Source organism: Heterodontus francisci, chromosome 14 (genome assembly GCF_036365525.1).
Source record: "Heterodontus francisci isolate sHetFra1 chromosome 14, sHetFra1.hap1, whole genome shotgun sequence".
NCBI lineage: Eukaryota > Metazoa > Chordata > Chondrichthyes > Heterodontiformes > Heterodontidae > Heterodontus > Heterodontus francisci.
Window position 1 is genome coordinate 106,753,021 of NC_090384.1, and position 25,836 is coordinate 106,778,856.

Below are 25,836 nucleotides of genomic sequence, written 5' to 3' on the forward strand. Positions count from 1 at the left end.
TTGTAAAAACAGGGTGGGGTCATCAATCTGCTCACACCTCAGTTTCCCACTGGACACGTTTAGTCAAAATCACTGCCCTCACATCCCCTCACAGTGTGCCACATGTTTACCCAGAGTTAAGACCGCTTGGGGCTAAACCCTGTCACCAGGGCCTGGAGGAAGATTAATAATTGCAGCTGATAATATACACATCCCAGTGATAACACATGGGATAAAGAACAGGGATTCTGTCAAAATTACAGCAGCAGAGGGGAGAAACTCTGTGAAAATTTAACCCTCTCTTGTGAGTGTAGATACTGAGAGGCTGTTTTCCCCCAGGCTGGGGCATTTAAACACAGCGTCACCATCTCAGGAAAAGGGGTCGGCCATTTAGGACTGAGACGAGAAGAAATTTCTTCACTCATAGGGTTGGGAATCTTTGGAATTCTCTACATCAGAGGGTTGTGGATGCTCAGTCATTGAGTATATTCATGACAGAGTTGGATAGATTTTTGTGTACCAAGGAAATCAAGGGATAAAGTGTGAAGGTGAAGTTGAGGTAGAAGATCAGCCATGATCTTACTGAATGGTGGAGCAGGTTCGAGGGGCCGAATGGCCTAATCCAGCTCCTATTTCTTATGTTTCTATGAGGATATCTCCTCCCTGTCTCTGAAGGTTAGACACAGTCTTTGCTACTGATCCTTAGTTCAGTCCAATGAACTACAACAATGTGAAGTGCCTGGAGCCTTGAGGTCATGTAAAAGGTTTCAACCTTTGTGTCCACACTTACCCAGACATCTTAAGTTGCTGATACTAACAGATTTCATAGAATCACACAGAACACCATTCGGCCCATCGTGCCTGCTCTTTGAAAGAGTTTTTTTTAATTGGTCCCACTCCCCTGATATTTCCTCAAAAACCCTGCAATTTGTTTCATTTTCAAGTATTTAGACAATTCCTTCTTGAAAGCTATTACTGAATCTGCTTCCAACCACCCTTTCAGGCAGCACATTCCAGATAAACTCAGTGTAAATAAAGTTCTCCTCGTTTCCCTTTTGGCTTTTTGTCAGTCACCTTAAATCTGTCTCCCTCTGGTTACTGATCCTCCTGCCTGTGGAAACAGCTTCTCTTTATTTACTCTATCAAAACCCTTTATGATTTTGAACACCTCTAATAAATCTCCCCTTAACCTTCTCTGCTCTAAGGAGAACAATCCCAGCTTCTCCAGTCTCTCCACACAACTGAAGCCCCTCATCCCTAGAACCATTCGAGTAAATCCCCTCTGCACCCTTTCTTGATGATTGATGAAAGGCCGTGGGCTCATTCCAGGGAATGGAATCTCAAGAGATCTTTGTGCAAAATAGAGGGAGAAAAGCAAAGCCTGAACCCACTTAAAAAGATGACAAAATGTGCAGGGTTAGTGAGGTACACAGTCTCCACTCAAACAAACAGTTTGTTATAGGGACATGAGGAGGCCATTCAGCCCCTCGAGCTTGTTCTGCCATTCAATTAGATCATGGCTGATCTGTATCTTAGTTCTGTATCCTGTAACCCTCACGCAACAAAAATATCAGTGTTGAAGTTTTCAATTGACCTCCAGCCTCAGTAACTTTTTGGGGCAAGAGTTCCAGATTTCCAGCACCCTTTGTGTGAAGACGTTCCTCCTGACATCACCCCTGAACGGCCTGGCTCTAATTTTAAGGTTCTGCCCCCTTGTTCTGGATTCCCCACGGGAGGAAATAGTTTCTCTCTTGATGTACCCAATCAAATCACTTAATCATTTTAAAGACCTCAATTAGATCACCCTCTAATCATCCATACTGAAGAGGGAATACAAGTCTGAATGTATTTCTTTATTTTAATTAAAGAAATTATTTCTTTCTATCTGTGGATTTCTTCACCTCCTTCCCCAGCTTCCTGGCTGGGATTGGTTTGGTGGTTTGTTGGAGTGGTTTGTTTGGGGGGGGGGGGGAGAGGAGGGAGGGGGGTGTTGGGGGGGTGGGGTGGTTTGTTTGTTTGGGGGGGAGGAGGGAGGGGGGTGTTGGGGGGGTGGGGGAGGAGGGAGGGGGGTGTTGGGGGGGGTGGGGGGTTTGTTTGTGGGAGGGGAGGAAGGAGGGGGGTGTTGGGGGGGTTTGTTTGGGGGGGGGGGTGGTACATACCTCTTTGATGGTCGTGTGCATTTCCTGATTTAAGACTCTCAGATTTCTCATGGTCCGTTCACTCTCGGATCGGAGCAGAGCTTTCTCCATGTGCAGTTCCTTGGCCAGCCAAATGTTGGTCTTTTTCAGCTCCTCGCATTCCTGGCAATAAAAGGTCCAAAGTGATTTTACATTTCACTTTGGGGGGATTGTCCTTTTTAATCTCCACAAGGTTTACTTTTATTTTTAATGAAATGGGATCTTTCTCCTCAAGAAACGTCAGGCACAAACCATGGCTTTAGAAAGAAAATAGTCACTTACTAACACATTAGGAAAGTTTAATTACAATCTCAACAGTCCCTTGGGTTTATGCACAAATTAGAATTGTCTTAACAACAATATGTTCTGAATTTCCACAATGCATAACCATTAGAAATTAATTTTCTACCTTAGACTAACCCCACAATGCAAGTCCTGAACTTATGTTTACCTCCAGTTTGTCTGGAAGACTGTGAATGAACAGTCGACAAGATACCAGGTGAAGAGCCACCACCACAAAGCAAAAGATGAGGTTGGAGCATTGAACGTGGATCATTTCCATAATGTACACTTCGAAATAGGCTATGACCCAGGTTTTGCTGGAGGGAGGCACCTCCTGGTGCATCTTGTTAGACTGTTTCCCTCACCCTTCAGCTTGAATATAATTCACACTGTACCTTACTGGGAGTGTGAGCTGGTAAAGGACACAGCAAAAGCAATGGGGCATCAGGAATAAAGGGAGCAGCAGTCTATCTCCTTAACCAATGACATTTAGGGATTGAGAAATAAACAGGAACGATGGAGAAGGAGATCGGGTGAATTAGAGTCAAAAGAGAAATAGAGAAAGAAAAAAGGATTCAGAAAGGAAAAGTAAAAAAATGTTTAAAAATCTTCAGGAACAATTTATCAGCTGCAGGAATGAAACTCAGAGTCTCAAGTGTTCCCTTTCTGGTTGAGTGGAAATGCAGGAACATCAATCTCCTCATTCATAGGGTTCTTACGCTGTTAATTACCAGCTCTTACTTTCAGCAGCAGTTTTAATGGGTAATTAATGCAGCTGCTTCATTAAACACACGGGGAGGTTGAGGGTGAGCTGCCATTATCATGAGGCTAATGGAGCAGTACAAATCATCCAGAAACCTGCAGTGATTCACAACTCACAGGGAATCTCTTCCTCGTCACATGTTGCTGGTTTATTTATGTATTACTAATAGTGTGTTCCATTAAACCTGCTGTGATTTCTCCAGAAAATTCCAGCCCTTTCCCTCAACGGTTTCATTCTGTCTATCTTGTCTTTATTTGTGTATTATCTCACTCATCCCGTTCCACTCTCATTGGCTGACTCCTTCCTTCCCCGTGCTCACTACCAAATTTAAAAACAAGAAATAAAATCAAAAATACACTCAGACCATAAACAGAAGACCCGCATCGATCTTCCCTCCACCAGGAAGAGCTATTCTGTTCAGTTTGCCAACCTGGGATCAGTAAAAGTGACCATGAAGCTAACGGATTGTCATAAAATCCCATCTGGTTCACTAATGTCCTTTAGGGAAGGAAATCTGCTGTCCTTAATGGGTCTGGCCTACGTGTGACTCCAGTTCCAATGTGGTTGACACTTAACTGGCCCCCTGAAGAGATGCTGCAAACCGCTCAGATGTATCAAATCTGCTACCAGCGGTTCAGGAAGGCCACTCACCACCACCTTCTCAAGGGCAACTAGGGATGGACAATAAATGCAGGGTTTGCCAATGACCCTGAGTTCTCTGAAGGATAGGGATCTGCAACTCTCTCTGATCCTCAAACACAGACAAACAAAACTCCACACTATCCGTTTCTACTGACACACCCATTATTCAAACATTTGCAATTGTTCAAATGACTAATTCAACCTAATGCAATGCACAGATTCTAACAACCCTGATACATGATTCAGGTGTCACTTGAGATGCGAGTAGGAATGAGCTCAAAACATAAGCTGCTCATTAGAAACAGGATACCTTGGGATAAGGTTCCATCCTGACAGATCATTACTTAATGAATTAGAAGAGAGAGGATTGGAATGAGAATTTTCTTCTTCTTTGGCCTCCTTGTCTCGAGAGACAATGGGTAAGCGCCTGGAGGTTGTCAGTGGTTTGTGGAGCAGCGCCTGGAGTGGCTATAAAGGCCAATTCTAGAGTGACAGACTCTTCCACAGGTGCTGCAGATAAAATTGGTTGTCGGGGCTGTTACACAGTTGGCTCTCCCCTTGCCCTTCTATCTTTTCTCCTGCCAACTGCAAAGTCTCTTCGACTCGCCACTCTTTAGCCCCGCCTTTATGGCTGCCCGCCAGCTCTGGCGATCACTGGCAACTGACTCCCACGACTTGTGGTCAATGTCAGTAGGCTGTGTGAATTGAAGGGTAAATGTTGCAGCTGTACAGAACCTTAGTTAGGCCACACTTAGAATATTGCGTGCAATTCTGGTCGCCACACTACCAGAAGGACGTGGAGGCTTTGGAGAGGGTACAGAGGAGGTTTACCAGGATGTTGCCTGGTCTGGAGGGCATTAGCTATGAGGAGAGGTTGGATAAACTCGGATTGTTTTCACTAGAACGACGGAGGTGGAGGGGCGACATGATAGAGGTTTACAAAGTTATGAGCGGCATGGACAGAGTGGATAGTCAGAAGCTTTTTCCCAGGGTGGACGAGTCAGTTACTAGGGGACATAGGTTTAAGGGGAGAGGGGCAAAGTTTAGAGGGGATGTGCGAGGCAAGTTCTTTACACAGAGGGTGGTGAGTGCCTGGAACTTGCTGCCGGGGGAGGTGGTGGAAGCAGGTATGATAGAGACGTTTAAGAGGCATCTTGACAAATACATGAATAGGATGGGAATAGAGGGATACGGACCCCGGAAGTGCAGAAGGTTTTAGTTTAGGCAGGCATCAAGATCAGCGCAGGCTTGGAGGGCCGAATGGCCTGTTCCTGTGCTGTACTGTTCTTTGTTCTTTGTACCTTCACTGGAGGTGAGGCGGTTAAGGGGTAAGCTGATCAAAATGTTTAGAGGAATGAAGGGTAGTGACTGGATATATAGGGGGAGGATTCCTCTCTCTAACAGGGAACTCACAACATAGAGATGAAATCTTCGAATTGGAGCTAAATTGGTAAAAAGGGAACCAAGACAAAGGTTATCGTATGAAGAGCTGAGAGAAGTTGAAGCACAATGCCCGTAAGTGCATAATCAAACAAGTAGTTTAAAGGGGAGATAGATAAGCAGGAAAGACAGACAGACAGACTTACATTTCTATAGTGCCTTTCACAACCTCAGGATATATATAAATGACTTGGATCTTGGAATACAGAGTAGAGTCTCAAAATTTGCCGATGACACCAAACGTGGAGGTGTAGCAAGTGGGGAGCATGATATGAACTGCCTGCAACAAGACATAGATAGGCTAGCAGAATAGACAGGTGGAAGATGGAATTTAACACAGACAAGTGTGAGGTGATGTAATTTGGCAGAAGGAATAGGGAGAGGCAATATATACTTAATGGCACAGTTCTCAAGAGTGTGTAGTAACAGTGGGAACTGGGGGTGCATTTTTGCAGGTGGCAGGACATACTGAGAGAGTGGTTAGTAAAGCATATGGGATCTTGGCTTCATAAATGGAGGTATTGAGTACAAAAGCAGGGATGTTATGCTGAACCTTTATAAAGCTCTGGTTAGCCCCAACTAGAGTATTGCATCCAGTGCTGGTCACTACACTTCAGGAAGGATGTGAGGGTCCTTGAGAGGGTGCAGAGGAGATTTACCAGAATGGTTCCAGGGATGGAGGATTTTAGTTACAAGGTTAGGTTGGAAAAGCTGGGTTTGTTCTCCTTAGAATAAAGGAGATTGAGGGGAGATTTAATAGAGATGTACAAGATTACGACAGGTTTAGATAAGTTAGACAAGGAAAAACTGTTCCCATTAACAAATGATACAAGGACTAGGGGACACAGATCGAAGGTTTTGGGGAAGAGATACAGGGAGAATGTGAGGAAGCACTTTTTTACACAGCGAGTGGTAATGACCTGGAACTCACTGCCCACGAGGGTGGTGGAAGTGGAGACGATCAATGACTTCAAAAGGAAATCGGACGGGCAGTTGAAGGAAATAAGCTTGCAGGGCTATGGGGATCAAGTGGGGGAGTGGAACTGACTGAATAGCTCTGTGGAGAACTGGCATGGACTCAATGGGACAAATGGTCTCCTTCTATGCCATAAATAACTCTATGACTCCATGTCTAATGTCATCTCCAAAAACAAGGATTTTTCAAGGAAGTGACTAGATGTATAGATGAGGGTAAAGCAGCAGATGTAGTCTGCATGGACTTCAGTAAGGTCCCGCATGGGAGATTAGTTAAGAAGGTAAGAGCCCATGGGATCCAGGGACATTTGGCAAATTGGATCCAAAATTGGCTTAGTGGCAGGAGGCAGATGGTAATGGTCGAGGATTGTTTTTGTGAGTGGAAGCCTGTGACCAGTGGTGTACCGCAGGTGTCGGTGCTGGGATCCTTGCTGTTTGTAGTGTATATTAATGATTTAGACGTGAATATAGGAGGTATGATCAGTAAGTTCGCAGTTGACACGAAAATTGGTGATGTTCCAAATAGTGAGGAAGAAAGCCTTAGATTACAGGACGATATAGATCGGCTGGTAAAATGGGAGGAACAGTGGCAAATGGAATTTAATCCTGAAAAGTGGGAGGTAGTGCATTTTGGGAGGACTAACAAGGTAAGGGAATATACAATGAATGGTAAGACCCTTGGAAGTACAGAGGGTCAGAGGGACCTTGGTGTACTTGTCCACTGAAGGCAGCAGCACAGGTAGATAAGGTGGTTAGGAAGGCATATGGGATACTTGCCTTTATTAGCCGAGGCACAGAATATAAGAGCAGGGAGGTTATGATGGAGCTGTATAAAACAGTTAGTTTGGTCACAGCTGGAGTACTGTGTACAGTTCTGGTCACCACACTATAGGAAGGATGTAATTGCACTGGAGAGGGTGCAGAGGAGATTCACCAGGATGTTGCCTGGGCTGGAGAATTTCAGCTATGAAGAGAGACTGGATAGGCTAGGGTTGTTTTCCTTAGAGCAGAGAAGGCTGAGGGGGGACCTGATTGAGGTATACAAAATTATGAGGGGCATTGATAGGATAGATAGGAAGAAACTTTCTCCCTTAGCGGAGGGATCAATAACCAGGGGGCATAGATTTAAGGTAAGGGGCAGGAGGTTTAGAGGGGATTTGAGGAAAAATGTTTTCACCCAAAGGGTGGTTGGAATCTGGAACACACTGCCTGAATGGGTGGTAGAGGCAGGAACCCTCACAACATTTAAAAATTATTTAGATGAGCACTTGAAACACCATAGCATACAAGGCTACGGGCCAAGTGCTGGAAAATGGGATTAGAATAGATAGGTGCTTGATGGCCAGCACAGACACGATGGGCCAAAGGGCCTGTTTCTGTGCTGTATAACTATTATTCTATGACTAAGTGTGAGGAGTTCATGGCATTCATGGTTACAAAGATAGAGATCATGCATTCAATTGCCCCTCACACCTCCCTCCTTTCACCTAAATCCAGGGGGCCAATCTTCCCTTAATGGTCCCCCACTGCCCCAGCCCTGAACCCACAGTTTTTTTGAGGTTCTATCCCATCTCCCATTGTGTCCTCTCTGACCTCATCTTTTCCGTGGACCCACCTCCTGCTCTCTCACCCATAATCCCACCAAACTGTTACAAAGAACAAAGAAAATTACAGCACAGGAACAGGCCCTTCGGCCCTCCAAGCCTGCGCCGATCCAGATCCTCTATCTAAACATGTCGCCTATTTTCTAAGGGTCTGTATCTCTTTGCTTCCTGCCCATTCATGTATCTGTCTAGATACATCTTAAAAGACGCTATCGTGCCCGCGTCTACCACCTCCGCTGGCAACGCGTTCCAGGCACCCACCACCCTCTGCGTAAAGAACTTTCCACGCATATCCCCCCTAAACTTTTCCCCTCTCACTTTGAACTCGTGATCCCTAGTAATTGAATCCCCCACTCTGGGAAAAAGCTTCTTGCTATCCACCCTGTCTATACCTCTCATGATTTTGTACACCTCAATCAGGTCCCCCCTCAACCTCCGTCTTTCTAATGAAAATAATCCTAATCTGCTCAACCTCTCTTCATAGCTAGCGTCCTCCATACCAGGCAACATCCTGGTGAACCTCCTCTGCACCCTCTCCAAAGCATCTACCTCCTTTTGGTAATGTGGCGACCAGAACTGCACGCAGTATTCCAAATGTGGCCGAACCAAAATCTTATACAACTGTAACATGACCTGCCAACCCTTGTACTCAATACCCCGTCCGATGAAGGAAAGCATGCCGTATGCCTTCTTGACCACTCTATTGACCTGCGTTGCCACCTTCAGGGAACAATGGACCTGAACACCCAAATCTCTCTGTACATCAATTTTCCCCAGGACTCTTCCATTTACTGTATAGTTCACTCTTGAATTGGATCTTCCAAAATGCATCACCTCGCATTTGCCCTGATTGAACTCCATCTGCCATTACTTTGCCCAACTCTCCAATCTATCTATATTCTGCTGTATTCTCTGACAGTCCCCTTCACTATCTGCTACTCCACCAATCTTAGTGTCGTCTGCAAACTTGCTAATCAGACCACCTATACTTTCCTCCAAATCATTTATGTATATCACAAACAACAGTGGTCCCAGCACGGATCCCTGTGGAACACCACTGGTCACACATCTCCATTTTGAGAAACTCCCTTCCACTGCTACTCTCTGTCTCCTGTTGCCCAGCCAGTTCTTTATCCATCTAGCTTGTACACCCTGGACCCCATGCGACTTCACTTTCTCCATCAGCCTACCACGGGGAACCTTATCAAACGCCTTACTGAAGTCCATGTATCTGACATCTACAGCCCTTCCCTCATCAATCAATTTTGTCACTTCCTCAAAGAATTCTATTAAGTTGGTAAGACATGACCTTCCCTGCACAAAACCATGTTGCCTATCACTGATAAGCCCATTTTCTTCCAAATGGGAATAGATCCTATCCCTCAGTATCTTCTCCAGCAGCTTCCCTACCACTGACGTCAGGCTCACCGGTCTATAATTACCTGGATTTTCCCTGCCACCCTTCTTAAACAAGGGGACAACATTAGCAATTCTCCAGTCCTCCGGGACCTCACCCGTGTTTAAGGATGCTGCAAAGATATCTGTTAAGGCCCCAGCTATTTCCTCTCTCGCTTCCCTCAGTAACCTGGGATAGATCCCATCCGGACCTGGGGACTTGTCCACCTTAATGCCTTTTAGAATACCCAACACTTCCTCCCTCCTTATGCCGACTTGACCTAGAGTAATCAAACATCTGTCCCCAACCTCAACATCCTCGGTGAATACCGATGCAAAGTACTCGTTTAGAATCTCACCCATTTTCTCTGACTCCACGCATAACTTTCCTCCTTTGTCCTTGAGTGGGCCAATCCTTTCTCTAGTTACCCTCTTGCTCCTTATATATGAATAAAAGGCTTTGGGATTTTCCTTAACCCTGTTTGCTAAATATATTTCATGACCCCTTTTAGCCCTCTTAATTCCTCGTTTCAGATTGGTCCTACATTCCCGATATTCTTTCAAAGCTTCGTCTTTCTTCAGCCTCCTAGACCTTATGTATGCTTCCTTTTTCCTCTTAGCTAATCTCACAATTTCACCTGTCATCCATGGTTCCCTAATCTTGCCATTTCTATCCCTCATTTTCACAGGAACATGTCTCTCCTGCACGCTAATCAACCTCTCTTTAAAAGCCTCCCACATATCAAATGTGGATTTACCTTCAAACAGCTGCTCCCAATCTACATTCCCCAGATCCTACCGAATTTTGGTATAGTTGGCCTTCCCCCAATTTAGCACTCTTCCTTTAGGACCACTCTCGTCTTTGTCCATGAGTATTCTAAAACTTACGGAATTGTGATCACTATTCCCAAAGTAGTCCCCTACTGAAACTTCAACCACCTGGCTGGGCTCATTCCCCAACACCAGGTCTCGTATGGCCCCTTCCCGAGTTGGACTATTTACATACTGCTCTAGAAAACACTCCTGGATGCTCCTTACAAATTCTGCTCTATTTAGACCTCTAACACTAAGTGAATCCCAGTCAATGTTGGGAAAATTAAAATCTCCTATCACCACCACCCTGTTGCTCCTACATCTTTCCATAATCTGTTTACATATTTGTACCTCTATCTCACGCTCGCTGTTGGGAGGCCTGTAGTACAGCCCCAACATTGTTACCGCACCCTTCCTATTTCTGAGTTCTGCCCATATTGCCTCACTGCTCGAGTCCTCCATAGTGCCCTCCTTCAGCACAGCTGTGATATCCTCTTTGACCAGTAATGCAACTCCTCCACCCCTTTTACCTCCCTCTCTATCCCGCCTGAAGCATCGATATCCTGGGATATTTAGTTGCCAATCATGCCCTTCCCTCAACCAAGTCTCAGTAATAGCAATAACATCATACTCCCAGGTACTAATCCAAGCCCTAATTCATTTGCCTTACCTACCACATTTCTTACATTAAAACAAATGCACCTCAGACCACCAGTCCCTTTGCGTTCATCATCTGCTCCCTGCCTACTCTTTCCCTTAGTCACGCTGACTTCATTATCTAGTTCCTTACAGGTTTTAGTTACTACATCCTTACTGTCCACTGACCTCCTCATTTGGTTCCCACCCCCCTGCCACATTAGTTTAAACCCTCCCCAACAGCGTTAGCAAAAGCACCCCCAAGGACATTGGTTCCAGTTCGGCCCAGGTGTAGACCGTTGACCACACAACTTTCCTTCCTGGTTCCAATGTTAGCTGACATTGTTAGCGGCTCTCTCTCCCCAGGTGTTGTCCCTTTCTCCTTCAATTCGGCCATCATCTGCCCGCTCCTCAAAAAATCAACACTTGACCCCACCATCCTTGCAAACTGCTGACCCATCTCCAACCTCCCTTTCCTCTCCAAAATCCTCGAACATGTTGTCACCTCCCAAATGCATGCCCATCTTTCCCAGAACTCTATGTTTGAATCCCTCCAATCAGATTTCAGCCCTTGCCACGGTACTGAAACAACTCTTATCAAAGTCACAAATAATGTCCAAAGTGACTGTGATAAAGATAAACTTTTACTCCTCATCTTTCTTCACCTGTCTGCAGCCTTTGACATGGTTGACCACACTATCCTCCACCAACACCTCTCCACTGTTGTCCAGCTGGGTGGGGCTGCTCTCACCTGGTTCCATTCTTATCTATCTAATCCTATCCAGAGAATCTCCTACTATGGCTTCTCTTCCTACTCCTACATAGTTACCCCTAGAAACCCAAGGGTCTATCCTTGGCCCCCTCCTATTTCTCATCTACACGTTGCTCCTCGGTGACATCATCCAAAAGCACAGTGTTAATTTTCACATGTGCACTGATGAAACCCAGCTCTACCTCACCACCTCTCTCGATTCCTCCACTGTTGCTAAGTTATCAGGCTGCTTATCCAACATCCAGCATAGGATGAGCAGAAATTTCCTCCAATTAAATTTTGGGAAGACCAAAGCCATTGTCTTCAGTCCCTGCCACAAACACCATCCGCTCATCACTGACTATCCCTCTCCCTGGCAACTGTCTGAGGCTCATCTAGACTGTTTGCAACCTTAATTTGGTACTTGACCCAAGATGAGCGTCGTACCACATAATCTGCACCATCATTAAGACGGCCTATTTCCACCTCCATAACATCACCCAGCTCCAACACTGCCTCACCTCATCTGCTGCTGAAACCCTCATTCGTGCCTTCGTTGCCTCTAGACTTCACTATTCCAACACTCTCCTGGCTGGCCACCCATTTTCCACCCTCCATTAGCTTGTGCTTATCCACAGCTCTACTGCCTGGATCTTAACTCACACTAAGTCCCATTAACGTTGGCTCCCAGTTCAGCAATGTATCAATTTTAAAATTCTCATCCTTGTTTTCAAATCCATCCATGGACTTGACCCCTCCCTATCTCTGTAACCTCCTCCTCTATCTCTGTAACCTCCTCCTCTATCTCTACAACGCTCCCTATCTCTGTAACCTCCTCCAGCCCTACAACCCTCCCTATCTCTGTAACCTCCTCCAGCCCTACAACCCTCCCTATCTCTGTAACCTCCTCCAGTCCCTACAACCCTCCCTATCTCTGTAACCTCCTCCAGCCCTACAACCCTCCCTATCTCTGTAACCTCCTCCAGCCCTACAACCCTCCCTATCTCTGTAACCTCCTCCAGTCCCTACAACCCTCCCTATCTCTGTAACCTCCTCCAGCCCTACAACCCTCCCTATCTCTGTAACCTCCTCCAGCCCTACAACCCTCCCTATCTCTGTAACCTCCTCCAGCCCCTACAACCCTCCCTATCTCTGTAATCTCCTCCAGCCCCTACAACCCTCCCTATCTCTGTAACCTCCTCCAGCCCCTACAACCCTCCCTATCTCTGTAATCTCCTCCAGCCCCTACAACCCTCCCTATCTCTGTAATCTCCTCCAGCCCCTACAACCCTCCCTATCTCCATAACCTCCTCCAGCCCCTACAACCCTCCCTATCTCCGTAACCTCCTCCAGCCCCTACAACCCTCCCTATCTCTGTAACCTCCTCCAGCCCCTACAACCCTCCCTATCTCTGTAATCTCCTCCAGCCCCTACAACCCTCCCTATCTCTGTAACCTCCTCCAGCCCCTACAACCCCCCCCTATCTCTGAAATCTCCTCCAGCCCCTACAACCCTCCCTATCTCCGTAACCTCCTCCAGCCCCTACAACCCTCCCTATCTCTGTAACCTCCTCCAGCCCTACAACCCTCCCTATCTCTGTAACCTCCTCCAGTCCCTACAACCCTCCCTATCTCTGTAACCTCCTCCAGCCCTACAACCCTCCCTATCTCTGTAACCTCCTCCAGCCCTACAACCCTCCCTATCTCTGTAACCTCCTCCAGCCCTACAACCCTCCCTATCTCTGTAACCTCCTCCAGTCCTACAACACTCCCTATCTCTGTAACCTCCTCCAGCCCTACAACCCTCCCTATCTCTGTAACCTCCTCCAGCCCCTACAACCCTCCCTATCTCTGTAATCTCCTCCAGCCCCTACAACCCTCCCTATCTCCGTAACCTCCTCCAGCCCCTACAACCCTCCCTATCTCTGTAACCTCCTCCAGCCCTACAACCCTCCCTATCTCTGTAACCTCCTCCAGCCCTACAACCCTCCCTATCTCTGTAACCTCCTCCAGTCCCTACAACCCTCCCTATCTCTGTAACCTCCTCCAGCCCTACAACCCTCCCTATCTCTGTAACCTCCTCCAGCCCTACAACCCTCCCTATCTCTGTAACCTCCTCCAGCCCCTACAACCCTCCCTATCTCTGTAATCTCCTCCAGCCCCTACAACCCTCCCTATCTCCGTAACCTCCTCCAGCCCCTACAACCCTCCCTATCTCTGTAACCTCCTCCAGCCCTACAACCCTCCCTATCTCTGTAACCTCCTCCAGTCCTACAACACTCCCTATCTCTGTAACCTCCTCCAGCCCTACAACCCTCCCTATCTCTGTAACCTCCTCCAGCCCCTACAACCCTCCCTATCTCTGTAATCTCCTCCAGCCCCTACAACCCTCCCTATCTCCGTAACCTCCTCCAGCCCCTACAACCCTCCCTATCTCTGTAACCTCCTCCAGCCCTACATCCCTCCCTATCTCTGTAACCTCCTCCAGTCCTACAACACTCCCTATCTCTGTAACCTCCTCCAGCCCTACAACCCTCCCTATCTCTGTAACCTCCTCCAGCCCCTACAACCCTCCCTATCTCTGTAATCTCCTCCAGCCCCTACAACCCTCCCTATCTCCGTAACCTCCTCCAGCCCCTACAACCCTCCCTATCTCTGTAACCTCCTCCAGCCCTACAACCCTCCCTATCTCTGTAACCTCCTCCAGCCCCTACAACCCTCCCTATCTCTGTAATCTCCTCCAGCCCCTACAACCCTCCCTATCTCTGTAACCTCCTCCAGCCCTACAACCCTCCCTATCTCTGTAACCTCCTCCAGCCCTACAACCCTCCCTATCTCTGTAACCTCCTCCAGTCCTACAACACTCCCTATCTCTGTAACCTCCTCCAGCCCTACAACCCTCCCTATCTCTGTAACCTCCTCCAGCCCCTACAACTCTCTGAGATCTCTGCACTCCTCTAATTCTGGCTTCTTGCGCCCCCTCGATTTTAATCGCTCCATCATTGGTGGCTGTGCCTTCAGCTGCCTGGGCCCTAAGCTCTGGAATTCCCTCCATAAACCTTTCCACCTCCTTTAAGACACTCCTTAGAATCTATTCTTAGACCAAGCTTTCGGTCACCTGTCCTAGTATCTTCTTATATGGTTCGGTGTTCAAGTGTTAAAGCTCCTGTAAGGGTCTTTGGGATGTTTTACTGAGTTAAAGTCACTCTAAAAATGCAAGATGTTGTTATTGTCCCAAAGCAATTTACTGCCTATGAGGTATGTTTGAAGAGTATTCATTGCAGTAATGTGGAAAATGCAGCTGGATTCAGTGAGAGACAGAATTGGTCACTTGTGTATAGGTGGCCTCCAGTTAAAACTCGGGATGGGGGGGGGTTTCTGGGAGATTGCATCAGCAATTGATCGTGACCCACGACCCTGGATTTGGCCCCCAAATCACGCTTGTTTCTGGCGTGCAGAACAGGGGCCAGCTCTGCCCGCTTGGTGCAGTTTACCCCTGCTCCATGGGCACCCAAAGTTGATTTGTTCCCATATTGGGTCAGATGGTTTCTCAAATACTCATGGTAGCCATCTGATTCAGGCATTGCACATAGCATTAGAGCATAAAATAAAAAATAAAAAATAGGAGTAGGCCATTCAGCCCTTCGACCCCGTCTGCCTTTCAGTGAGATCATGGCTGATCTTCTACTTCACCATTTTCCTGCACTATCCCGTATCCCTTGATGTTTTTAATATGTAGAAATCTATCGATCTCAGTCTTGAACATGCTCAATGACTGAACCTCCACCGCCCTCTGGGGCAGAGAATTCCAATGATTCACCATCCTCTGAGTGAAGAAATTCATCCTCAACTCAGTCCTAAATTGGCCAGCTCTTATTCTTAAACTATGACCCTGTTCTAGACTCTCGAGCCAAGGGAAACAACCTCTTAGTGTCAAGCCCTCTCAATTATATGTGTTTCAATGAGATCACCTCTCATTTTTCTAAACTCCAGAGAGTATAGGCCCGTTCTACTCAACCTGTCATCATAGGACAACCCTCTCATCCCAGGAATCAACATTGTGAAAGCCTTGTTGCGGCCTCTCTTTTTAAAATGTTTTATTCATTCATGGGATGTGGGCGTCGCTGGCCAGGCCAGCATTTATTGCCCATCCCTAATTGCCCTTGAGAAGGTGGTGGTGAGCTGCCTTCTTGAACTGCTGCAGTCCATGTGGGGTAGGAACACCCACAATGCTGTTAGAAAGGGAGTTCCAGGATTTTGACCCAGCGACAGTGAAGGAACAGCAATATAGTTCCAAGTCAGGATGGTGTGTGACTTGGAGGGGAACTTGCAGGTGGTGTGTTCCCATGCATCTGCTGCTCTTGTCCTTTTAGGTGGTAGAGGTTGCAGGTTTGAAAGGTGCTGTCTATGGAGCCTTGGTGAGATGCTGCAGTGCATCTTGTAGATGGTACACACTGCTGCCACTGTGCATCGATGGTGGAGGGAGTGAATGCTGTAAATGGGGTGCTAATCAAGCGGGCTGCTTTGTCCTGGATGGTGTCGAGCTTCTTGAGTGTTGTTGGAGCTGCACCCATCCAGGGAAGTGGAGAGTATTCCATCACATTCCTGACTTCCCACTCATTGCAGACTGGTACAAAAGGTGAAGTCACACGGGATCAGAGGTGAGCTGGCAAGATGGATACAGAACTGGCTCGGTCATAGAAGACAGAGGGTAGCAGTGTAAGGGTGCTTTTCTGAATGGAGGGCTGTGAATAGTGGTGTTCCGCAGGGATCAGTGCTGGGATCTTTGCTGTTTGTAGTATATATAAATGATTTGGAGGAAAATGTAGCTGGTCTGATTAGTAAGTTTGCGGCGACACAAAGGTTGGTGGAGTTGCGGACAGTGATGAGGATTGTCAGAGGATACAGCAGGATATAGATCGGTTGGAGACTTGGGCGGAGAAATGGCAGATGGAGTTTAATCCAGCCAAATGTGAGGTAATGCATTTTGGAAGGTCTAATGCAGGTGGGAAGTATACAGTAAATGGCAGAACACTTAGGAGTATTGACAGGCAGAGAGATCTGGGCGTACAGGTCCACAGGTCACTGAAAGTGGCAACGCAGGTGGATAAGGTAGTCAAGAAGGCATACGGCATGCTTGCCTTCATCAGTCGGGGCATAGAGTATAAAAATTGGCAAGTCATGCTGCAGCTGTACAGAACCTTAGTTAGGCCACACTTAGAATATTGCGTGCAATTCTGGTCGCCACACTACCAGAAGGACGTGGAGGCTTTGGAGAGGGTACAGAAGAGGTTTACCAGGATGTTGCCTGGTCTGGAGGGCATTAGCTATGAGGAGAGGTTGGGTAAACTCGGATTGTTTTCACTGGAACGACGGAGGTGGAGGGGCGACATGATAGAGGTTTACAAAGTTATGAGCGGCATGGACAGAGTGGATAGTCAGAAGCTTTTTGCCAGGGTGGAAGAGTCAGTTACTAGGGGACATAGGTTTAAGGTGCGAGGGGCAAAGTTTAGAGCGGATGTGCGAGGCAAGTTCTTTACACAGAGGGTGGTGAGTGCCTGGAACTTGCTGCTGGGGCAGGTGGTGGAAGCAGGTACGATAGAGACGTTTAAGAGGCATCTTGACAAATACATGAATAGGATGGGAATAGAGGGATATGGGCCCCGGAAGTGCAGAAGGTTTTAGTTCAGGCAGGCATCAAGATCAGCGCAGGCTTGGAGGGCCGAATGGCCTGTTCCTGTGCTGTACTGTTCTTTGTTCTTTGACTTGTGCCTGGTGGACAGGCTTTGGGGAAACAGGAGGTGAGTTACTCGCTGCAGAATTCCCAGCCTCTGTCCTGTTCTTGTAGCCAAAGTATTTATGTGGCTGGTCCAGGTCAGTTTCTGGTCATATGGTAACCCCCAGGATGTTGATAGTTTGGACGTTAGTGTTGGATTTAAAAGTACAACACTTCCTCTAGGAGGGAGCGAAAGTGGGACCTCCGATTCTGCCAATGAGTGAAATGAAATCCTGCTCCATATTAGAGTCCCATTCCAGGGACACCCAATGCTGTACTGAGGGAGTGCTGCACTGTCAAAGGGTCAGTATTGAGGGAGTGCTGCACTGTCGGAGGGTCAGTACTAAGGGAGTGCTGCGCTGTCGGAGGGTCAGTACTGAGGGATGCTGCACTGTCGGAGAGTCAGTACTGAGGGAGTGCTGCACTATCGGAGGGTCAGTACTGAGGAATGCTGCACTGTCGGAGGGTCAGTACTGAGGGAGCGCTGCACTGTGGGAGGGTCAGTACTGAGGGATGCTGCACTGTTGGAGGGTCAGTACTGAGAGAGCACTGCACTGTTGGAGGGTCAGTACTGAGGGAGTGCTGCACTATCGGAGGGTCAGTACTGAGGGAGCACTGCACTGTTGGAGGGTCAGTACTGAGGGAGCACTGCACTATCGGAGGGTCAGTACTGAGGGAGCACTGTACTGTTGGAGGATCAATACTGAGGGATCACTGTACTGTTGGAGGGTCAGTACTGAGGGAGCGCTGCGCTGTCGGAGGGTCAGTACTGAGGGAGCGCTGCACTGTCAGAGGGTCAGTACTGAGGGAGCACTGTACTGTTGGAGGATCAATACTGAGGGATCACTGTACTGTTGGAGGGTCAGTACTGAGGGAGCGCTGCACTGTCAGAGGGTCAGTACTGAGGGAGCGCTGCGCTGTCGGAGGGTCAGTACTGAGGGAGCGCTGCGCTGTCGGAGGGTCAGTACTGAAGGAGCGCTGCATTGTCAGAGGGTCAGTACTGAGGGAGCACTGCACTATGGTAGTGCCATCTTCCACATTAAACTGAGGCCCCGTTTGCCTGCACATGTGGAAAAAAATAAATCCCATGGCCACTACTGGAAAGTGAGCATGTCGATTGTCCCCAGAATCCTGGCCAATATTTATCTCTAAAACAAATTAACTGGCTATTTATCACATTGCTGTGTGTGGGATCTTGCTTTGTGCAGATTGGCTGCCGAATTTCCTACTTTACAACAGTGACTGTACACGTCAAAGAGTACTTCATTGGCTGAAAAATGTTCTGGAAAAGTCTAGAATCATTGAATACGCCAACAGAGAAACAGGCCAATCACCACAAGACACCCACCCTAAACCCACTTTCCCCCTCGCTCCCCGTACCCTTTAATATCCCACCCAGTCTAATCCCATTCTCCCCCTCACTCCCCACACCCTTTAATATCCCACCTGGTCTAATCCCACTCTTCCCCCTCACTCCCCACACCCTTTAGTATCCCACCCAGTCTAATCCCACTCTCCCCCTCACTCCCCACACCCTTTAGTATCCCACCCAGTCTAATTCCACTCTCCCCCTCTAATTCCACTCTCCCCCTCACTCCCCGTACCCTTTAGTATCCCACCCAGTCTAATCCCACTCTCCCCCTCACTCCCCGTACCCTTTAGTATCCCACCCAGTCTAATCCCACTCTCCCCCTCACTCCCCACACCCTTTAATATCCCACCCAGTCTAATCCCACTCTCCCCCACTCCCTTTAATATCCCGCCCAGTCTAATCCCACTCTCCCCCTCTCTCCCCACTCCCTTTAATATCCCGCCCAGTCTAATCCCACTCTCCCCCTCTCCCTTTAATATCCCGCCCAGTCTAATCTCACTCTCCCCCTCTCTCCCCACTCCCTTTAATATCCCGCCCAGTCTAATCTCACTCTCCCCCTCTCTCCCCGCTCCCTTTAATATCCCACTCAGTCTAATCCCACTCTCCCCCTCTCTCCCCACTCCCTTTAATATCCCGCCCAGTCTAATCCCACTCTCCCCCTCTCTCCCCACTCCCTTTAATATCCCGCCCAGTCTAATCTCACTCTCCCCCTCTCCCTTTAATATCCCACCCAGTCTAATCCCATTCTCCCCCTCACTCCCCACACCCTTTAATATCCCACCTGGTCTAATCCCACTCTCCCCCTCACTCCCCACACCCTTTAGTATCCCACCCAGTCTAATCCCACTCTCCCCCTCACCCTTTAATATTTGTTTTCAAGCAACAATTTAATTCTCATTAGAATTTCTCACTGACCAGTGGAAACAATTTTATCTCATCAGGATCCTCCAAAATCTTGGAGACTTTTATCAGGTCACTCATGCAACATTCTAAGTTCTACCAAAAAAAAACAATTTCCCAAGAGCCTCTGCGTGACTTGAACCCCTGACATTTCCAGCAAAAGTGCCTCAATGTGGATTCTTCGATTAGAGGGGAATGAAGACTTACCTTCCTTTTGCGTACGAGATCCCCCTGTAGTTGCCGGAAGTGGGAGTGAGCTCCCCCAGGGCACAGAGCGCTCACTGGGCGTGTGACGCCTCTCAGCCCCTGTCCCTGCACTAGACTCAACTGCGAGCACACTGAGCTATTCAGGAGGTTTCCTGCTGCTGCTTTATCCTGCGCTAGTCGAGGGACAGGGTAAGGGAGGATGCTACTGTTTAAAGTAGCACTGTTCACTGAGATCATCTTCTGCATGGAGTCACAATCGGGTACAGGTTTTCTCACTGTGGATAAAACAGCCATGCCAGTACTGGGCGATCGCCTCACAGACATTCCTGTAGGCATCCAGGTGACTGAACAATGAACATCCTTAAGGCAGTTGTAACCACAAATGATTAACCTAATGCAATGCAGTCTCTAGCAACCCTGATATATGATTCGTGTGTCACTGGAGATGCAAGTAGGAATCAGCTTGAAAATTAAGCTGCTCATTAGGAACAGGATACCTTGGGATAAGGTTCCATCCTGATAGATCATTACTTAATGAATTAGAAGAGAGAGGATTGGAATGAGAAGTAGCCTGCATGAATTGAAGGGTAAACTTACCTTCACCAGAGGTGAGGCGGTTAAGGGGTAAGCTGATCAAAACGTTTAGAGGAATGACTGGGTGACTGGGTGGAAAGAGGGAGGATTCCTCTCTCTCGCAGTGTGTCTGTAATAGGGGGAATTGGAGCTAAACTTCTTCAATGGGAATCTCGAAAAAGGTATAAAAGTCATCGCCCCAAAATTTGAGAAGGTGGAACACATTGTGCAAGCAGTCACAAAGGGAGACAGGTCCTTACTCAAGTAAGGGCCATAAAGAACTTGGAGAAAAAGAGGAAAGAATTTACATTTCTATAGTGTCTTTCATGATCTGAGGATGTCCCAAATTGCTTTACAGCCAATGAAACACTTGTGAAGTGTTGTCACTGTTATAATGTAGGAAACAGCAGTCAACATGCACACAGTAAGATCTCACAAACATTAATGTGATAATGATCAGATAATGTTTTATTAGTGTTGACTGAGGGACAAGTTGATTGAATTTTTTGAGCATGTGACCAGGTGTGTAGATGAGGGTAGTGCAGTTGATGCAGTTTACATGGATTTCAGCAAAGCCTTTGACAAGGTCCCACATGGGAGACTTATCAAGAAAGCAAATGCACATGGGATACAGGGTAACTTGATAAGGTGGATTCAAAATTGGCTTAGCTGTAGGAGACACAGGAGTGATGACAGACGGCTGATTTAGTGACTGGAAGCCAGTGTCCAGTGGCATACCACAGGGATCTGTGCTGGGTCCCCTATTGTTTGTCATTTATATAAACAACATAGATGACTATGTGGGGGGTAGGATCAGTAAGTTCGCGGATGACATAAAGATTGGCCGAATGGTTAACATTGAGGTTGAGTGTCTCGGGTTACAGGAAGATATAGACGGGATGGTCAAATGGGCAGAAAAGTGACAGATGGAATTTAACCCTGAAAAGTGTGAGGTGATACACTTTGGAAGGAGTAATGTGACATGGAAGTATTCAATGAATGGCCTGACACTGGGAAGTTTCGAGGAACAAAGGGACCTTGGCGTGTTTGTCCACAGATCCCTGAAGGCAGAAGGGCAGGTTAATAGGGTGGTGAAAAAGGCATATGGGACACTTGCCTTTATCAATCGAGGCATAGATTACAAAAGCAGGGAGGTCATGAGTTGTATAGAACTTTGGTAAGGCCACAGTTGGAGTACTGTGTGCAATTCTGGTTGCCATATTATAGGAAGGATGTGATTGCACTGGAGGGGGTGCAGAGGCGATTCACCAGGATGGTGCCTAGGATGGAACATTTCAGCTATGAAGAGAGGTTGGATAGGCTTGGGTTGTTTTCGCTGGAGCAGAGAAGACTGAGGGTTGACAGGGTGGATAGGGAGCAGCTGTTCCCCTTAGTTGAAGAGTCAGTTACGAGGGGACACAAGTTTAAGGTGAAGGGCAGGAGGTTTAAGGGGGATTTGAGGAAGAACTTTTTTACCCAGAGGGTGGTGACGGTCTGGAATGCACTGCCTGGGAGGGTGTTTTTTTTTTAATTCATTCATGCCATGTGGGTGTCACTGGTCAGGCCAGCATTTATTGCCCATCCCTAATTGCCCTTGAGAAGGTGGTGGTGAGCTGCCTTCTTGAACCGCTGCAGTCCATGTGAGATAGGTACACCCACAGTGCTGTTAGGAAGGGAGGTCCAGGATTTTGACCCAGCGACAGTGAAGGAATGGCGATATAGTTCCACGTCAGGATGGTGTGTGACTTGGAGGGGAACTTCCAGGTGGTGGTGTTCCCATGTATTTGCTGCCCTTGTCCTTCTAGTTGGTAGAGGTCGCGGGTTTGGAAGGTGCTGTGGAAGGAGCCTTGGTGCATTGCTGCAGTGCATCTTGTAGATGGTACACACTGCTGCCACTGTGCGTGGTGGAGGGAGTGAATGTTTGTAGATGGGGTGCCAATCAAGCGGGCTGCTTTGTCCTGGATGGTGTCGAGCTTCTTGAGTGTTGTTGGAGCTGCACCCATCCAGGCAAGTGGAGAGTATTCCATCACACTCCTGACTTGTGCCTTGTAGATGGTGGACAGGCTTTGGGGAGTCAGGAGGTGAGTTACTTGCCTCAGGATTCCTAGCCTCTGACCTGCTCTTGTAGCCACAGTATTTATATGGCTACTCCAGTTCAGTTTCTGGTCAATGGTAGCCCCTAGGATGTTGATAGTGGGGGATTCAGCAATGGTAATGCCGTTGAATGTCAAGGGGAGATGGTTAGATTCTCTCTTGTTGGAGATGGTCATTGCCTGGCACTTGTGTGGCGCGAATGTTACTTGCCACTTATCAGCCCAAGCCTGGATATTGTCCAGGTCTTGCTGCATTTCTACACGGACTGCTTCAGTATCTGAGGAGTCGCGAATGGTGCCGAACATTGTGCAATCATCAGCGAACATCCCCACTTCTGACCTTATGGCTAAAGGAAGGTCATTGATGAAGCAGCTGAAGATGGTTGGGCCTAGGACAATACCCTGAGGAACTCCAGCAGTGATGTCCTGGAGCTCAGATGACTGACCTCCAACATCCACAACCATCATCTTTTGCGCTAGGTATGACTCCAGCCAGCGGAGGGAGGCGGGTTGCCTCACATCCTTTAAAAAGTACCTGGATGAGCACTTGGCACATCATAACGTTCAAGGCTATGGGCCAAGTGCTGGCAAATGGGATTCGGTAGATAGGTCAGGTGTCTTTAATGCATTGGTGCAGAGTCGATGGGCCGAAGGGCCTCTTCTGCGCTGTATTATTCTGTGATTCTGTGATAAGTATTGGTCAGAACACCAGGGAGAACTCCCCTGCTGTTCTTTGGATAGTGGCCATGGGATCTTTCCTGAGGGCAGACGGTGCTCAGTTTAATGTCTCATTCGAAAGGTGACATGTAACAGTGTCGCACGCCCTCAGTATTGCACTGCAAGTGTCAGGTTGGATTCTGGGCTCGAGTTTCTGGAGTGGACCCACAGCCTTCTGACTCAGAGGAGAGAGTGCTACCCACTGAGCCATAGCTGATGAAGGAGTTGAAAAGTTGACACTTCAAAAAAAAATTGGTGCAGCATGTTTGATGACTTTATTGGGGCCACCTGTTTTTCTTAATGCTATTCGCTTACATCCCATGAATGAATAATGTTGCCACTCAGCGTCAGTGTCAACTTCCATATCACAGTCAGCTCTATCCTACCACCACTTTCCTCAACTCATATTCAATCCTGCACAAATTAAAATTCCCTCCAACTGATCAGGAACAGGGAACCCTTCATTATTGGCTTCTGCCACGAATTCTGTTCCTCCGACAATGACGCTAATCCCTATCCCCACCATCATTTTCTTAGCCTCAGCCAGGCCGTGAAACTTTAGAACAAAGAACAGTACAGCACAGGCACAGGAACAGGCCATTCGGCCCTCCAAGCCTGCGCTGATCTTGATGCCTGCCGAAACTAACACCTTCTGCACCTCCGGGGCCCATATCCCTCTATTCCCTTCCTATTCATATATTTGTCAAGAAGTCTCTTAAACGTCGCTATTGTATCCGCTTCCACCACCTCCCCTGGCAGCAAGTTCCAGGCACTCACCACCCTCTGTGTAAAAAACCTGCCTTGCACATCCCCTCTAAACTTTGCTCCTCGCACCTTAAACCTATGTCCCCGAGTAACTGACTCTTCCACCCTGGCAAAAAGCTTCTGACTATCCACTCTGTCCATGCCGCTCATACCTTTGTACACCTCTATCATGTCGCCCCTCCACCTCCGTCGTTCCAATGAAAACAATCCGAGTTTTTCCAACCTCTCCTCATAGCTAATGCCCTCCAGACCAGGCAACATCCTGGTAAACCTCCTCTGTACCCTCTCCAAAGCCTCCACGTCCTTCTGGTAGTGTGGCGACCAGAATTGCACGCAATATTCGAAGTGTGGCCTAACTAAGGTTCTGTACAGCTGCAGCATAACTTGGCAATTTTTATACTCTATGCCCCGACTGATGAAGGCAAGCATGCCGTATGACTTCTTGACTACCTTATCCACCTGCATTGCCACTTTCAGTGACCTGTGGACCTGTACACCCAGATCTCTCTGCCTGTCAATACTCCTAAGGGTTCTGCCATTTACTGTATACTTCCCACCTGCATTAGACCTTCCAAAATGCATTACCTCACATTTGTCCGGATTAAACTCCATCTGCCATTTCTCCGCCCAAGTCTCCAACCGATCTACATCCTGCTGTATCCTCTGACAATCCTCATCATTATCCGCAACTCCACCAACCTTTGTGTCGTCCGCAAACTTACTGATCAGACCAGCTACATTTTCCTCCAAATCATTTATATATACTACAAACAGCAAAGGTCCCAGCACTGATCCCTGCAGAACACCACTAGTCACATCCCTCCATTCAGAAAAACACCCATCCACTGTTACCCTCTGTCTTCTGTGACTGAGCCAGTTCTGTATCCATCTTGCCAGCTCACCTCTGATCCCGTGTGACTTCACCTTTTGCACCAGTCTGCGGGACCTTGTCAAAGGCTTTACTAAAGTCCACATAGACAACATCCACCACCCTTCCCTCATCAATCATCTTCGTCACTTCCTCAAAAAACTCAATCAAATTAGTAAGACACGACCTCCCCTTCACAAAATCATGCTGTCTCTCGCTAATAAGTTCGTTTGTTTCCAAATGGGAGTAAATCCTGTCCCGAAGAATCCTCTCTAATAATTTCCCTACCACTGACGTAAGGCTCACCGGCCTATAATTTCCTGGATTATCCTTGCCACCCTTCTTAAACAAAGGAACAACATTGGCTATTCTCCAGTCCTCTGGGACCTCACCTGTAGCCAATGAGGATGCAAAGATTTCTGTCAAGGCCCCAGCAATTTCTTCCCTTGCCTCCCTCAGTATTCTAGGGTAGATCCCATCAGGCCCTGGGGACTTATCTACCTTAATGCTTTGCAAGACACCCAACACCTCCTCCTTTTTGATAATGAGATGACTGAGACTATCTGCACTCCCTTCCCTAGGCTCATCATCCACCAAGTCCTTCTCCTTGGTGAATACTGATGCAAAGTACTCATTTAGCACCTCACCCATTTCCTCTGGCTCCACACATAGATTCCCATCTCTGTCCTTGAGTGGGCCAACCCTTTCCCAGGTTACCCTCTTGCTCTTTATATATGCATAAAAAGCCTTGGGATTTTCCTTAATCCTGTTTGCCAATGACTTTTCATGACCCCTTTTAGCCCTCCTAACTCCTTGCTTAAGTTCCTTCCTACTGTCTTTATATTCCTCAAGTGCTTCATCTGTTCCTAGCCTTCCAGCCCTTACAAATGCTTCCTTTTTCTTTTTGACTAGGCTCACAATATCCCTTGTTATCCAAGCTTCCCGAAACTTGCCAAACTTGTCTTTCTTCCTCACAGGAACATGCTGGTCCTGGATTCTAATCAGCTGACGTTTGAAAGACTCCCACATGTCAGATGTTGATTTACGCTCAAACAGCTGCCCCCAATCTAAATTCTTCAGTTCCTGCCTAATATTGTTACAATTAGCCT

The 25,836-nt window shown here is 47.5% G+C and overlaps 1 protein-coding gene across 2 annotated transcripts in view; it reads right to left on the reverse strand.

The window, feature by feature from the left end:
- The window catches only part of LOC137377206 (trichohyalin), a 65,124-nt gene that overhangs the window by 35,266 nt on the left and 4,022 nt on the right, over nucleotides 1-25,836 (reverse strand). For both annotated transcript variants that reach the window (XM_068046704.1, XM_068046703.1), the window contains exon 2: nucleotides 2,139-2,279. In XM_068046704.1, the coding sequence (XP_067902805.1) occupies nucleotides 2,139-2,228 (90 nt within the window). In that variant the 5' untranslated portion in view covers nucleotides 2,229-2,279. The remainder of the gene's footprint in view (nucleotides 1-2,138; nucleotides 2,280-25,836) is intronic.